Source organism: Vombatus ursinus, unplaced genomic scaffold, assembly GCF_900497805.2.
Source record: "Vombatus ursinus unplaced genomic scaffold, bare-nosed wombat genome assembly UNPS02009205.1, whole genome shotgun sequence".
Classification (NCBI taxonomy): Eukaryota; Metazoa; Chordata; class Mammalia; order Diprotodontia; family Vombatidae; genus Vombatus; species Vombatus ursinus.
The window spans coordinates 57684537-57702551 of NW_020948983.1; the positions used below are offsets into that span (position 1 = coordinate 57684537).

The 18015-nt window shown below is 37.9% G+C and overlaps 1 protein-coding gene across 1 annotated transcript in view; it reads left to right on the top strand.

The window, feature by feature from the left end:
- IQCH (IQ motif containing H) overlaps positions 1-18015 on the top strand; it is a 257567-nt gene that overhangs the window by 90764 nt on the left and 148788 nt on the right. The window contains exon 7 of the mRNA XM_027851991.1: positions 383-601. Within this exon, the coding sequence (XP_027707792.1) occupies positions 383-601 (219 nt within the window). The remainder of the gene's footprint in view (positions 1-382; positions 602-18015) is intronic.

Below are 18015 nucleotides of genomic sequence, written 5' to 3' on the forward strand. Positions count from 1 at the left end.
CCAAAGAAATAGAAACCTTGGTTTACTAGGGCAACCTTATGTACCACTGAGCAATAGAAAGGTGTATGTTCTGTGCCAAAGACTGTCAAGTATATAGTTGTGCTTTACTTAATACAATAACTACATTTTTGAAAAGTCACATACGCATTGAATTTTATTTTAAATACTCTATGGGAGCTGCCAATGGGAGTTGAAGGATTCTATGGTGAAACTTTTTTATTAAGGTAACAATTACCCTCCAATATTCCAGTTTAAAAAAACCCAGATTTTTCATGCATGCCATATTCTTAAAAGTGGGTAGCTTTGCATTCTAATAGAATTTAGGTAGTCCCCATTAATTTCTACAGTCTATTATCATTCTGTTTGAAGTCAATGACAGCAGATATTTTATTCCCTTGATACAGGAAAATCTGAAAATGCCCTGTCAGTGGTTGATATAGATACAGTTAAACTCTCAAAATCCAGAGGTGTTGCAGTGAAGGCTCCTGCAGCTACAAGAGACAGAGCTTCCCCTTCATCCAGGATCTCTTTCTCATCAATTTTGAAAACACAGTCGATAACAAAACGGAAACCGATCTCCCGAGTTAAATTTAAAATTGAGGTATTTATATTTTTATTTCTAAATAAAAAGAAAATGTTTCAGGTCATATTTTCTACAACTTATTTCTTGGTTGCATGAATAAATTTGTTCTTGTAGCTGTTAAGTTTCATACACTGACATATGGATTTTGAACTGCAGGCTTGCATTTTGTTTTGAAAATATTCTAAGGAACTAATGAAATATTTTCATTGGTTTTTAAAACAAAGATAGGAAGGAAATTTAAGGTAACTCAAATTGTGCATAGAATAATTTTGATTTTGTTCCACAGAGGAGAAAGGTAATTCTCTATTGCAAAATGGAAAGACATCCCATTGTTTATAAACTATTAGAGCTGAACAATTATTTATATCTGTTTTAAAGTCCTAGACTTTGGTAATATGGCCATACCAATTTGTATTTCTGGATCAGATACAAACTTGTGATAATTAAGACTTTTTTTTACATAGAAAGAGGACAGCTGGCATGATTGTGGTTTCTCGTTCTGTCATTTTACAGCTATGTCCTAGCTTAAGACCCTAAACAGTAGTAGCACAGAAGACCTTACTTAATCCCACTGAATCTACAAACTGGATTCTTCTCCCTATCTTCTTTAAACCTTTATCTTTCAATTCCTCAATTTTTTTTGACAATTTTCACTCTTTCCAGCTTCTGTGTTATGATTTCCCCTTAAGAAATCTTCTGCCTGTTTATGTATCAGGGTGTCATGTGATGCTGCAGTTGCCATGGCAAATATTTGTGTTTCATGAAAAATGTGTGTTAAAAATCAATGTAAATGGCTAAATCCCAAGACAGACGTGCCTTCGGGCCAATGTTTCTTATGTATCATTATTGTTTCAAACTCAGCTGTTTAACAGGCTGTGAGAAGGCTATAGGCTAGATGTGCACAAAGACCGTAATAAGAGCGTGGGAAGCACCTGTTTTTACTCCCATCATATTCAGGTACAAATCCAAGTGTGTAATGGGAACCTGATCTACAGGTAATGCAAATATTATGACTAGATTTGGGTTGTTTTGTTGCCTGATATTCGCTCCCCTCACCCCCAAACTTGACAAAATGGTGACAAGGAACTATTTTCTCGCTGCTAATTAGCCTTAGCCTTAATTTCCCCTGCTGTTGAGTTCACATAGCTTTTGTTTACCGCTAGAAGCAGTAGGATTTCAAACTATTCCCTGTGGCCCCGAATTGGTACCACATCTCTGAATTGGCTCTTCTATCCTAAATGTAGTCTCTAAATCTTTTCTGAGTTGTACTTTGGCTATGGAAATTAAAAAAGCTAGCAGATCTAGTGCTCATGCCTGTTCCAACATATTGGAACATATTGAAATGATACAATGGGGGCCAGTTCTCACCTTTGGGGATGGTTGATACAAACCCCTTTCTTTCAAATACCTTTTTCTGAAATTCTTCTAAAATTAGGACACTTGCCTCCTATTTGAAGTATGTTCACTTTGTCCAACCTTCTGCTGTCTTACTTCAGACCAAACAGGACCCTTAGCAAGTAGATCTTTTAGGTGCTGTTGTATAAAAGGCTTTTGACTATTAACTCCTGACTGCATAGAAAGACAGAGCAGGCGGGCACAGCAGGAGAAGCATTGGAGAACTCTGTGTGTTGTATTTGTTTTGCAGAATTGCCCGTGAGAGTCATTTTGATTTAGACTGTGTCTCATTCTGCATTGCAGGGAAGAAACAGATGTCTGGGGTCAAGAGGGCAGTTTGAAATAAAGGTCTGTAATTTGTGTGACTAGTTAAAATTTGGAGTCTGTCGCCTGATGTCGCCTCCTTTAAAATATACTCTTGCTGCAGGGCAGAAGTAACGAAAGCATGTTTGACAGCTGGAGACCTCAACAAAAGTTCTCTGGCCTATGCACATGGGATGATAGGATCACATATGTATGTACATATACACACACACATACATATATATATATATGATACATATAACCAAATCATTCTTAAGAAAATGTGTAGTTCATCTAAAACATATTTCGTCTTTTCTGGATCACCTTCACAGTCTTCAGTCAGAAAGCAGATCTGGTTGTTTGTGAAAAGTTTAGTCTGGTCATGTGAGACTCTGTCTGGCCTTATCCCTAAGATTCAAGAATCAAAGCCCATTTTTTTTTTCAAAAAAGGAAATAATTGCTACAAATAAATTCAATGTTCCGCCCTCTTCCCCTTTCCCTCACTTATCCCTAAACACTTCTCCTTAGAATCTCAGGAATCTTGATTCCCAATACGTGATTTCAAAGGAAATAATAACTACTATTTGTGCTCTTTTAGGGATGCCCAATGTTTCTTCTTTTATGACTTTCACCTTTGTAGCTCTGCTGCCACTGACTGCTTTTAAGGTGACAGATCAAAGCACTCAGGAACAGCAGCATGAGCAATCTCTCTGGCAGATACAAACCAACCAGGTAAGAACGAGGTTTTCTATGGTATTGGAGATTAGCTTGGCTCCACCCCTATTTCCATGATGAATAAAGAACAAGTTGTTCACAGCTCTGCACCTACATGTTAACAGCACTGTTCTGAGAAGGAAATGAGCATTACAACTGACCCACTCCGCACTTCCTAGCAGTAACTTGCAGGATCATTTGGGTATTGGGTGCGAGGCTGGCTGAATTCCACTGAATAGACAGAGATATTTTTTTCCTGGAAAATGGAAAGAAAATTTGACATGGACTTGCAAGCATATGGACTTTTCAGGAAATTTCTTAGCTCAGTACGAACATGCAAATCCATCCAAAACAACTTATATAAGTTGAGGCTATGAATATTAACAGTGACCCTAAAAACAAACAAAAAGTAAGCATTCCTGCAAATAGAATGGCATTAGGTGACTTCTTTTGGACCTAGTTGAACCTATATAGACACACGACCACATAGGCCTCCAAGCTCCAAATCAAGAAGAGAAAGAATGAGAAGAAAGTGCTGCCATTTACCCAGAAAAGAGAGTAAAGGTAGAGACAAACTCAAGGAAGGAAAGAGATTGCAAAAGACTTCCAGTTCTTAAGACTTACCCATTCAGAACCTGTGATCTCATCAGGTTTGGTGTAATTACCTTCATTTTTTTTCCTTCAATCTTAGATTCACAGATCTTGAAATGAAAGGGACCTTGAGGCCTATGAGTCTTAGAATCATAGGTTTAGAGCTGGAAGGGAATTTAGAGACCATCTAGTCCGACCCCCTGCTTTTATAGATGAAAACTAAGGTCCCAGGAAGAGAAGTCTCAAAGATCACACAGGTACTAAGAGGCAGAACTGAGATTTGAACTCAGGTCCAAGTTCAGCACCCTTTCCTCTGGATCCCATTGCCTCCCTTTACAATTCCCTCCTTAATACTCCTTGAGGGTTTTAGGTAATCATCACACTTTTTCCCCCAATACAAGTTCTATGCTGAATCTGAAGGCAAGTAAAGACGCAAGAAGTCCAACCCTATTAATAATAGAAAACCACCTCCTCAACCCAGTCACGTGATTCATTGCAATACTTCCTGTCTTCTGAGACCTACTGTTCTGACAGTAATTAAGTAGGAGAGAGATCAGTTATTATGACCTCATTCCAAGGAGCTAGAATGTAATTAGGTATCTTTTGTAATTATAATAGTGCAAGGTAATTGCTAAGCTAAGCAAGCAATCTCCTATCACACGAAAAGCAAGGAAAGCTTGTTGTTTAGGGTAGGGGGAAATGTTATTTTCAAAGATGAAAGATGAACCTTTTTCAAGTTGAAGCAACTCCTTTTTTTTTTTTTTTCTTCCATCTGTGTCAAGAAGAATGATCTCCAGTTTTGAAAAGGTAAAAAATAAAAATGGTTAAGAGGTTGAAAGGCAGTGTGGGGTAGTGGATAGAGTACTGGGTGTGAAGTCAGAAACACTGGGGATCAAATCCCACCTTTGGCTGTGTGACCATGGGCAAATCACTTTATCTCTCTGAGCCTCTGTTTCCTCATCTGTAAAATGCTAAAAATAATACCTATAGTATCTACTAAATAGGATTGTTCCAGTATTCAAATGTCATAACGTATGTAAAATACTTTGAAAACCTTAAAATATCATGTAATGGTCAATTATTATTAAGAGAGGAATTGGTATCCAAGATAATTGAAGAGGTGGTAAATTAGCAACTAGTTACTCCAAAACAAATTCAGATCTCCTGTCCTAGATACATTACAACCCATGACATGGGGAGGGGGGCAGACTGTAAAAGCTCATTGATGGAGATTTTTGAGTGATCAGAGAGAATAGTGATGCAAGATTGGAGAGGTGTAAATGTTGTCTTATTTATTAAAAAGCAGAGAAAGAGGGATTCTGAAAATTATAGAATGGTGAGCAAAATGCTGATTCCTAGAAAAATCTAGAATGTATTATTAAATAGATGATTTTTGAAGTCAGAAAAAGAGGAGGGTGATTACTGGGAACCAGCACAAAGGTCACTAAAATCAAGATATTCTAGATCACCCAGTTTAGAAACATATTGCTTGAAGAATGGCAGATCAGTGTGAGTGCTGTAAAAATAGCTTATTTGGATTCCACAAGATATTCAAACATTTTCTTGTGATGTCTGGAGAAGTAGATGAAGAAATGTGGGCTGGATGGTAGCACAATTAAATGGAATAGTTGGTTGAAGCCCCAAAGTATTAGTTAATGGTTTGATATTAACCTGTCAAATCTTTATTGTCATGGCATAGAGTCCTATCTTCAGTCTCATTCTGTTCAGTGATTTAGAAGATATAGATAGTTTAATTATCAACTCTCATAATTATGTGAAACTCAAAGGGATGTTTTACACTTTAGATAATAGAATTAGGATCTCAAGAAATAGGCTAGAATGTTAGACTGAATCTAACAAGATGATATTTAATATGGATAAAGGTAAAGTCCTCTTCATGAAAACAGCAACTGTACTAATGCAAGATGGAGGAGGTATGGGTAGATAGCAGCTCATGTGAAAATTACAAGGTTTTAGTCAACAGAAGACTACTTGTGAATCAGCAGGCTTCAAAAAAGCTAATGTAATCTTAGACTAGATTAATGAGATATTGTGTTCAGAATAAAGAATACTGCATTAATAGAACTTTGTACTGGTTAAACCATACCTCAAAGATCATGTTCATTTATGAAGTCAGATTTTCCGAAGCACTTTGACAAATTGGAGCACATCCAGAGAAGGTGACCAGGATGATAAGACGAATGAATAACATGTGTAAATAAGGGGTCTGGACTAGATGACCTGTGCCCCTTAACAGCTTAAGCTCTATGACTCTCTGATCCTGTATCCAGGAGTTCTTAAACTGTTTTGGGTCATGATTCCCTTTGGCAGCCTGGTGAAACCTATGGACCCCATCTCAGAAAATTGTTCTTAAATGAGTAAAATAAAATACATAGTATTAAAAAAGGAAAAGCATTATATTAAAATACCATTGTCAAAATATTTTACAAGTATTTTTTTTAAGATATCAGGTTAAGAACACTTGAGTTTACACCATTTAAGGACCATTTGAATGAGCTAATGATATTTAGTTTTGCAAGAAAATATTTAAGGGAGATCAATATTTTAAGGACTATCATCTGGAATTCAAATTAGATTTATTATATGTGGCCCCAAAGACCAATGGGTAGGAACAACAGAGAGGCAGATTTTGGATCAGTAAGAGGGAGAATTCCAGATCAGTGAGAGCTGTACAAAAATGGAATATGCTACTTTGTGAAGTTCTAAGTTCTCTATAACTGCAAGTACTAGAATCCACAAGTTGTGGATATTTTGAAGTTGATTCATACGTTATTAGGTAGACTAGAAGATTTCTAAAGTTTTTTCCCAAATCTGACCTTCCAATATTGTGTGATTCTATAATTCATTTCTTTATCAGAGTAATAGGGGAAAAATGTATTTTCTACTGCTACCAAGGCCACCACCATCATCACCATCAATCAGTATTTCATTTTTTCCATCCAAACAAGGAAATATTTACTCACTAACAGTGTTCACCAGTGTCACAGAGGATATTTTGTTGTATGCAAACTCCAAAGAAAAGAAGGATTTTGTCTATCATCAGAAAGGTTCTCCAGGTACACCTGTTTTTTGTGTTCTATATTGTTGATTTCATCTAGTTCTGAAACATTACAAGGCCTCCTCAGTCACAGTCAAACAAAAGAAATGGACTGTGCATCCATACTACAAGGTGGTGAAACATCCGTGTGTCAAAGTAGATGAAAAATAGGTTTCGCACATATATGTCAGGTAGGCAGCCCACTGAGTGAGTTTATCAAGACTAACAGAAACATCTTAGACAGATGCTGCAGATGGACAGCGAGCTGGGCTCAGAGCTAAATAAGAGAAAAAAGTCTGGCCAGATAACCTTTGGGAAACCACACAGTACTTTCAATGATCCCAAGCTCTTAGTTGCCACAGAAGTCCATCTAATTAACACTACTATTCTCTTAGTGATACTGTATGTCTATGAATCATGGAATATCAAAGTCTCAAGAAAATCAAACTACAAATGACCCAAAGGACAACGGGTCACTGTCCACTCATGGAGAGAAGAAGTAGGCAACAACATGACTAGTGATGACTTGCATGAAGAACAGGCACAAAGGATATCATCTAAAATATGTATGGCCAGAAAGGATGGACTAAGTCTATAAAAAGAATGAAGGGTGCCAGCTGTCCAGCCTGAGTGTCCATGAAAAAATCAAAAGAAACAAGGATGGTCTTCAGGGTATTAGGCAGGAGGATGGAGGATTTAGAGAAAGACATAGTCAAAAATTGCTCAGAACGAGAAGGTGTGGATGGGTAGCTAATTTCACTGGTGTAGGTATAGGAAGCACCCCTCCTACACCCCAGTGAGACTGGGGATTTAGTGAACTACTGAAATATAAATATCTTCATTCTTTCCAGATCATATGTTCCTCATCTATCAAAACCACTGACATCGTTGTCATAGAATTTCAGAACTGGAAGAGACCATGTTCCAGTTAGATCATCTAAATCCAACTCTCTCATTTTCTAGATGAAGATCCTGAGGCCTACCCAGAGAGATTAAGCAATTTGCTTGAGCACCTAATTAGTTTGTGGCAGAAGTAGGACTAGACCCCAAATCATTTGACCCCCAGGCCTATGTTCTTTCTACTCTTCCACAATATCACCTTCTGAAAACTATGGAATGAATTTGATAAGACTAAAAACAAGCATCTGGCAGAATAGATGAAGAGAGAGGGAAAAGTATATAGGTGTGGGAGATCTTTCCAAGTATGGAAAGTCTTAGCTGGGACTTCCTTAAAGGAGAATCTGGGATTGCCCTCCCAGGGATGCATGATGGTAGAAGAAAGACTGGATAAAGGAAGTGGAACCTATACTTCAGCAAGTGTGGCCAGAAACATCAGGTAAATCGGCTTACTCCTAACAAACGTGCCATGCAAATCACAATTCTGGATTGCCCAAGTCAAAAATTCCTAAAGGCTTCTCTGATGGAAAAGGATTCCCTGTAACCCTTCTCTCAAGAGTCTACTTAGATGATACTCTCACTTATTACTTAGTATAAAAGGATCTAGTCTGAGGTTCATATATTTATGGCACCCAAATCCCTAATTTCCTGACCCCCTCATTCAGCCTCTACCAAGATAATTAGAACCATAGTTTAGCATCTGCTCCCTCTTTGCCTTTTTAGCCCTATACACCATACCCTCCAGACCACAATAGCTCATTTTCTGGGATTTATTCACAAGGGAAAAGAGTCTATATAAATTTACAAATAATACATCAAGGCAAGGTAATTGGCAGTATATGTCAAAGAATATTAGTCCAAGACTGCAAGGTATTGTCTAAGTTGTTCATCTCTCAACAGTGGCTTAGGCTTATCTTGACCCATGATTCTCTTTAGAGTCCCCATCGTACCATGGTGTTGGGCAACTTCCTAGAGCTCCCCAACCCAAGAGTGATACTTTCTGTCCCAAAATACCACCACACAAGTCTAGATAGAGCTAAGCATTTTGGGTTGAACTCATATGCCCAAAATACAGCACTTTGTTCACTCTCAGCCAATCAGGAAAAAACAAAAACAAACGTAATCCCTCTTCCATATAATAGCCCTTCACATTTATGAAGGCAGCTATCATGTGCTTCTACATCTTTTCTTCTTTAGGCTAAACACACTCAGTTCCTTCAATGAATCATATTTATATATGGCATGATGTGGAAGTCCTTCACCATCCCGATTGCCTTCCTCCAGACTTTGTCCAGCTTAGCAATGCCTTTCCTAAAATGTTGTACCCACAAATGACCACAATGCCCTAGAAGGGATGTAACCAGAGCAGAGAAGAGCAGAACTGTCACCAGTCTGTTCCTGGACCTTTATCTCAATGCAGACCAAGATCCCATAAACATTTCTTGGCTTCTGTTTCACACTTGCCCTTCACTCAAACTCCTAGAAGCATTTCCACTGTCATTCATTTCATTAAATTTACTTGTCATTGGGCAGTTAGGAGCTATGGCTTATATTGCACTGACAAAACAGGAGACCCTTTCCTATGCACAGTAATGCTTCATTTATCACAACTCATTGGAGAATGTGCTCTTGCATACAAATGAATCTGAAGTTCACTTCTTCAAGTGCTAAAACTTTTTTTTCATCTTAACTACTTTTAGAGTTAATCTTTCTCACATATATTACACACTTCACTGCACTCTTATTCAGCTGTTACCAAGTGTAATTTAATTTCTTTATCACACTGGGCAGTAATACAGTTTTCTGCCTTTTAGTTTTTCTTTCTCTGTCAGCCATATCTGCTTTCATTTCTCCTGATGTCATTGTGCTTTCCCTAACACTTCCTCCTATCTAGTTGTATACTAGAGACAGCTGGGAAAACAAATGACCAGGTTGGTTATTTAGCTAATAATTGAGTCAAACTTGGGTGGAGGGCCTAACAAGGAATATGTATGAGCTTTAGTGAAGCATTAGGTGATATTTCAAACCCTTTAAAAATTACTTCTGGGGGCAGCTAGGTGGCGCAGTGGATAGAGCAATGGCCCTGAAGTCAGGTGGACCTGAGCTCAAATTTGGCCTCAGAACAAACGCTTGACACTCACTAGCTGTGTGACCCTGGGCAAGTCACTTAACCCCAATTGCCTTTAAAAAAAAATTACTTCTGGGTTCATTTATAGCTGTGGCCTAGGGGACTAAGGTAGCATAATGGGTAGAGTGCTGGGCCTGGAGTCAAGAAGACCTGAATTCAAATCCTGCCTCAGCACTTACAAGCTGCGTGACCCTGAACAAGTCACTTAACCCTGTTTGCCTCAGTTTCCTCATCTGTAAAATGAAGTTGAGAAGGAAATGGCAAACTACTCCAGTATCTTTGCCAAGAAAACCCCAAATGGGGTCGTGAAGAGTTGGACACAATTGAAAAGCAACTAAACAATAACAACATGCTAGGTATTATGCCAAGGGATGAGTATACAAAGAAAAGCAAAAACAGGGTCCCTCATCTCTAGGTGCTTGCATTCTAATGTGGAAAACAACATGCAAAAAATTATACATATCAGATACATTTTGTGAAACTGGAAGATTATCTCACAGGGAAAGGCTTCTGTATATATTTGTGGGAAAATGCACTCCAAATTATGAGAGGGAAGTATTTTTATAATTACTACTATTACCATCATGCAGTGAAAAGAGCACAGGCTTTTGAGTGAGGGGACATGGGTTAGAATCTTCTAATACTTATTATCTGTGTGACTTTGGATGATTCACTTAACAGCTCTGGGCCTCAGTTTCCTCATCTGTAAAATCAAAGGTTTGAACTAAACATCTGAGATCTTTTCCAGTTCTAGTTTTATATTCCTATGATCTTATGCTGTGGTTGTGCCATTGGAATAAGTATCTTTAATAAGAGCTAATTATTAATATGAGGTCCAATGGTAAGGGCTCAGCAACAGAAGTAGGAGCAATTACCCACAGGGTTGCCCATAGAAGTCAAGGGTAGCAGCAGCTACTCTCTTTGAATGGGAACCCAACCTACTAACAACCTCTGAGGAGGAGCTGGAGAATACCCAGGGAATGAGGGGGAAATTATACAGTATTTTGAAACTTACCTAACTGCCATGGTCATTTGAACCATACTTATTCCAGATTGTCTTTTGGTATAGAAGGAATGAGGTTGGATGCTGACCCCAAATTCAGGGTAAGGCTTATACCAGCTAAACATTCTTTATCTCTATAATACATCCTCATTATGTAAATCACCTTCCATTTTTCAGGCAATTCCATGGCCATCATTTAGCTAAGATAGGTGAAAGATTTCAGTCAAACATCATGTATAACCTTAGGCTTAACCTCCTTGGGCCTGAGTTCCCTATTGTGTAAAATGAAGAGGAAGATTGGATTAGTGGATCTTCAAGACTTCTAGCTCTAAGATTCTATGATTGTATGTTGTATCTGATCAGTAAACAGGAACCATTTTTAAGAGCACAAGACTAGTGTGGGTTTGTACTGTCTTACTAAACCGGGTCCACTTCTTATCTTTTCTCAAAAGGTTAAACAGTTCAGATCTCACTTCGGAGTTCAGACATTAAAATAGGAAAAAAAAATCTGAGGTTGATTTTTTCTTTTAGACAAATGTTCCCGTCATTCAATGTCATTAAGTTTATTGTGTCTTGAAGGAAGGCAGACAACAGGAAAAAAGGCAAAGATAAAAGTGTTTTTTTAAAAAAAATTTGCTATCCATTCTTGCTATTTCCAGTGGAAATCATTATCCTCTTACCTTTGCTTTTTCATATGTAACTTTTTCAGAATGAATTAGTCATTCTAGGCTTTGTGTGGATGAGATAGTGTGGTATAATGGAAAGAATCTTTGATTAAAAGTAAGGAAAGGCCTGGGTTAAAGTCTTGCCTCTGACAATCACTAGCTGTGGGTCCAAAGGCTACCTCTGAGTTTTAGTTCAATCCATTAAATGTATATAATTATGATAACAACTGTGCTTCTTAATTCATTATTGGGACATTCAAATAAAACAATGTATGGAAAGTGATAAAGTATGAGCTATTATGATGTAAAAACATTTTAAATTTACGACAAAATTAATTAGTAAAGATTTTTTGCTATTCATTGAAACATTGCTTTAAATTATGGCATGCGTACACATTTGTTATAGCATGTGATCACCAGTTTTAATTATGTGCCTAGGGGACAAAGTTAAACCATCCACGTGCAGAAAAGTGTTTTTACTCTGAATCTGTGGCAAAAAAGATTCTTGAAGTCATTACTTGAGAGTGATTCAAGAATATCTGCTGTTGAGTTGGAAGAATGAGAACAAGCAAATGTAATGAGAAATCATTAGCATGGCTCTGATCCTTTCAATGCAGAGATGCTAGTGTAAGATTCTCCCCTGGCCAACGTCAGTATAAAAATTCATGCTTTGGACAGGTCACCTAAAGTCATTCCTATAGTGGTTAGCTTTCCAGAGGTGATCTGCATGGAATCCATCTGTGAGTTACCAGCATGTATTTTCTGTGAGTAATAGGGCCTTCTGACTCTCCATATGCTATAGCAATTTGGGGCTATGATCACCTTCTGCTATTTTTGTCCAGTTGCTTGTATCTAACTTAATTGAAAATCATTTTTAGAAGAGCACACAGGGTTACATAGAACATATATTCCTAGATCTAAACGGTCAAAAACTTCAACTAGTGCACTAAAACCCAAACTACATATTTTCAGATGGCATATTTGAATATACTTTGTGCTTGGAATGACAGAGAGAGAACTTCACCAAATCACTTCACTTTTCTGGACCTTGGCCCATTAGGCAACTAGGTGGCACAGTGGATTGAGCATTAGGCCTGGAATTGGAAAGACCTGAGTTCAAATCTAATCTCAGACCCTTACTAGCTGTTTAACCCTGAACAAGTCACTTAATATGTCTGCCTCAGTTTCTTCATCTGTAAAAAAAAAAAAGCACTACTCCCCAGGATTGCTGTGAGGACCAAACGAAATAGAATTGTAAAACAGCTAGCTCAATGCCTGTCACATGGTAAATGTTCTATAATGTTAGATATTATTATTTCTTCATCTGTAACGTGAGAAGGTTGAATTAGATGATCTCAATGATCCCTCCCAGCGCTAAGCCTATGATACAATGATACCTTGGAAAATCTGGCCCAAGAAAACACAAGTATGAAATTTCAGAGTTCCTCTAAGTATTTTTAATGATCTATATAATAAACTGGCCTACTATTATCAAATCCCTCCCTAATCAAACCAATAAGATGGTAGCTTTCTTTAGCTATAAGCACTGTGGTATAGTGGAAACAGTGTTGGTTTTATGGTGAGACTCATCTTTAAATCCCAGGTCTACTACTTCATGGGGATATAATCTTGGACAAGTCATTTCACTTTACTTAGCTTCAATTTCCTCATCTTTAAAATGTGGCTATTAGATTAGATGACCTCTATCCAACACCGCTTCCAGCTCTAAAATCCACAATCCTACAGATAATACTTCCTCTAGGATTTGAATTTTTTTCTTTTTCATTTACTTCTCTTTGAAATAGTATCTTGCCACCACCAAACCCACTTTTCTTGGGAAAACTGAGCCAGACTTCCCATCATTTTGTCCTATTGGAATTATTACACATATGTCCAAAAAATTCAATCCATCAATCTTAACCTTTCCAAATAGTTCAAATAGCTGAAATCAATGCCTTGGCAAACTGAGAATTCACTCTAGGAAAGAAAATTTCACATTTGATTGAAAGTAAAGCTCATCAGAGGCAGTTAGGTTGCTCAGTGGATAGAGTGCTGGGCCTAGAATTACAAGACCTGAGTTCAGATCCTGCTATAGCTATATGACCCTGAGCAAGTCACTTAACTTTTGCCTTAATCCACTGGAGAAGGAAATGACAAATCACTCCAGTATCTTTGCCAAGAAAATCCCACGGATGGTGTCAGTGTGCTATGGTCCACAGGGCCACAAAGGGTTGGACACAATTGAACAACAAAGCCCTTCTGTTTTTAGATGTATCTTATTTCTGTTTGATCAACATCTTATGCATTTGGTCTACTTGTAAAATAAAGGTTAGCTTCATAAGAAATCAGTATTTATTTCCAGGAAATAGTTAGGGAGCATGGGAGTCCAATCAAGTTAAAAATATTTTAAAGGAATTTATCAGTGGCCTCTGAGGTAGTTAAAAGTCTCATTTCTCGAGTCATCTGTAGAAAATTGTTTCTAGACTGCCATTTGTCCATTCTTTCTTATATTTACACTCAGTTTGGTATATGCTTTTTCTCCACTGAAGAATCTACTATTATTAATAGTACAGCTCTGCGTATCATGTGACTTCAAAACCTTTCTTTTTCATACTCAGCTCCCAGAATTCTAGAATAGTCAACAGCTTTGGGGTTGGTCTTCCTTATAAGGCAGAAGGCAGTAATTTCATGGTATGATAATGGCAGGTGCCTGAAAGCTTACGGAAACAAATTTTCCCCACAAACCTGCTTCAGAATCTGAAATGCTAACATTGAAAATGTGAGCCTTTAGAATTTGAGGCATTACTATTTTCAGGAAGCCATTTTTCAAATGTAAAATGCTCCTGGAAAGGGTAAAACATTTATTTATCAGTTATGTAAATCAATCCCCTCCAGTGAGGATACATAGTACCAAAGAGGGGACAATTTGCTCAGGATCACACAATTTAGTAATAACTCATATAGGATAAGAATTTAGATGTCCTAGATTCTAGTTCAGTGATCTTTCCACAGCACAGCATTTCTTCCATTAACACCTTCATAGAAGTAAATTTAAAAGTGTAAGATAAGGTAAATGTGAGACACAAGTAAATTTTGGTAGAGGCAAAAGGAGGGTAGTATTACAGTTCCACAAAATGGGGAATGGGGAGAGCATGGTGGAGTGAGTTCTGAGTGCAGCCTGGAGAGGAATGAGACCTGACTCACCTGGATGCCCTCCTTGAATAAAGATCCTAGAAGGAGCCATTCAATCAGAGGGGGAAGTTGCAAGGGTGGAAGGTCTTCCCAATGTATGAGTTCAGGGGCTTGAAAGAAGAAAAGGTTTCTGGAACGTATTTCTGGACAGGTTTGTGAGTTAGAATAGTATAAAAGAAATATTTATTCCCACATGGTGTAATACTACTGTAACTAACTATATGACCTTGGACAGGTCACATCACTTCTTTGGCCTCAGTTTCCTCATCAGTGGGTCAGACTATATCCAGAATTCCTAAACTTCTTTTGTCACAGACCTCTTTGGCAGTCTGGTAAAGCCTATAGATTGACCTCTTCACAATTTTTTTTAATTGGAATGTAATGCTAAATTTCAATTAGAAGTTAGTAAAAATAAAGATGTGATTTTTTCCCCCATCCAAGTTCTCAGACTCCTTCCCCCCAAAATCTGTCAGGAACTCTATCCATGGATGCCAGGTTTAGAAACTGAATTAGATAATCTTCCAGGTTCTTTCCAGTTCTAAAATTCTGTAACTCTGAATGTTCTTTCTCAACATCACCCCCTCCAGTACCCCAACAAGTACTTCATACTTTATAAATACTTATAAGTCCCAGCAGTCTTTGGCATTTATATATACCTTTTTTTTCAGGTAACAGTTACAACATTGGAGGCCTTTAATATATTAAAGAATAACTTAAGAAAAGCTACATTGAGATGTAGTGATTTTGGGGTAATAAAAAACACTTCTCTAAGTATTAATCTAAACTTCCAACTATTTATTTATAGTTTCTACTAATACATATGTAAAGTGCAAATGCCTCAGCCTGATCTTAGTGTCTTCCCTCTGTGGTCCATCCTATCTGTATCTTATTTGTCCATACTTGTTTGCATATTTTTTCCCACATTAAACTGAGAGCTCCTTCAGCACAGGGACTACTTTTTGCCTTTCTTTGTATCCCCAGCATTTAGTACAATGCCTGGCTCTTAATAAGTGCTTGTTGACTTGAATTGTTGACTGAAGAATCATCATGATGTAGAGTGGTCCTGGGTTCTTTAAGGCTATGCTAGAAGATAATAAGCTTTGGTAGTTCCTTCTACCAAATAAATGTCTAATGATGGCCATTATCCAGTATAGCTATTATCCAAGGGTCAGCCTAGCTAAATTCAGAGGTTCACCTCTGAATTTAAGGCTATGCTAGAAGAGAATAAGCTTTGGTAGTTCCTTCTACCAAATAAATGTCTAATGATGGCCATTATCCAGTATAGCTATTATCCAAGGGTCAGCCTAGCTAAATTCAGAGGTTCACCCTTAAGGCAATGAATTTTTCAGCCACAGCAACTCCCAAAGGTTATGTACCAAGACACGGAGAAGGTGTGATCTGCATTAATAGAAGCAGGACACACTAATGAAGTCATGGTATTATTTAAGTGCCATAATAAGAGTGGTTTCCCCAAGTTGCTGTTGTTATGCTGCTAGATTATTTGTATATTTTTACCCCACTTTGGAATTTGTTTAAGATGATAAATGTGGCAGAGATTCTGGTAGTTACTTGGACATTGATTGCATTTTAGAAACAAAGGAGAGTATACATGGACCAGTTAACTCAGTTGGCTAGAGGCCCATGCTAATGAGGCCAAGGTCATATTTTAAGATCTGTGTGGGCCAATTAGCTTCACACAGAGTAAACTCCACTTCGGTAACCACAGAAGGCATACCTAACCCCAACCAAGCCTCTCACAAATGTATATGCTTCAGCATAAGAGTGACTAGGTGAGAGAACATAGATGGCTCAATTTAAAACTATCGCCAATACTGGAAAAACAAGTTAATATTTTGCTGGGTCAATAACACCCTATTCCTATCTGAAAGCATTCACCTTACCGATGTAAAACAGACAACAGTAGATGATGCATTCATAATAATAGCTCACATTCATGGTGACAAATGCATGGAAAGAATTATAGAGGCACACCTAGAACCCAAAACACAGTGTGACCTTTAATCAGGACTCTTATTCCTAGCTGTCTGAAAAGCAGTTTTATCTTTACCTGCTCAATGGATCTCACAATGCTGATGCACTGCTTTAATTTGGGAAGGCTTTCTCTTGAGAGGAATGTCTTTCCTTGCTCTAAGTCTCAAGTGCTCCCAAGTGTGGCATTCTCTGTGACAGATGTACTATAGTTATGCTTTAGCTGACTCAAAACCCAGAGTTCTCCAGTGCCTGAGTGGTCTTGCTGGTGGCCAAGAGTGTGTTTCCTTTGAGAGCATGTCTTTCCTGGAGCACCATCTAAGAAGGTGTGTAGGTATAGCCCCTTTGTTCTAAAACAGCAACTGTTAATTTTTGTAAAACGCCTTGGGGTTATTCTTTCCTGACAGTCAAAGAAGGAGGTGTGTAAGTATCCATAAGCTCAAGAAGCATTAAACGGATGTGTAGAAGTGCCCAGTCAACTCCCTGAGGACATGCCATCTCCATGAGATTCTTTCCATGATTTCTTTCATTTCAGAATGTCAGTTTTCTGGGTCTATTCCATTTTCATAGATAGAGTAGTGTTTTCACTCTGCAGGAATTCCCTAATGATAAGAAACATTGAATATAATCAGCAAAATCTCTCTCCACAATACCCTGGTTTCTCTAATTTCCTAACCTGCAGCCTCTTGCCTTGGAGAAGTTTGAGGATCTTGTTGTTTGGACCAAACATTTTGACAGGAAAACTAGCCAACTCTATATAATATCCATCTGTGATCATTTCTGAGTATCTGGTTTCCTGTGATGTAGATTGTTTTTCTTCCCCGAATACTCACCTCCATCTTTGTCAGCACCAGATCTTGGAAGCAAAGCTGAGTATAGCCACAGGCTTTTTCCATCAGAATGCATGCCACTTGCCTTCTCCTGGGAGCTGAAGCCTCTCCTGCCAATGTCTATATTGGCTAAAGAAAGAATTGCTTCTGTAAGTCTTATTGATGTGAGATAAATGAATTTTTCTCAACCTGCCAGACAGGTTGAAATCTCTTGATGTCCTGGTGGATCAGTAAGGTTAACTATCTTTTTATAAAAAGTTTTCTATCAATCTTATTCCTTGAAACAACTGTATATTAACTACTCCTGTGCTAACTTTTGTTTAGGATGCCTCTCTTAAATGATTCACAGCCCTTAAAGTTAGTGGTAGTTCATATTTAAGTAAAGCCTTCATAAGAGTACAGCAACTCACATTTATATATAATGCCTTAAGGTTTGTAAAGCCAGACAAGCAGCAAGCATTTATGAAGCACTTATTATGTGCTAGGCACTGTGCTAAGAATAAAGTGTCTCTTCAACAGAAATCCCTTGAAGTGGGTATTGGAAGTATTATCATTCCCATCTTACAGATGAAAGAACTGAGTCTCAGAGAGGTAAAGTCATTTGCCTGTCGTTTCAGAGCTAGTAAGTATCAGAGGAAGGATATGAACCCCCATCTCTTTTTTTAAG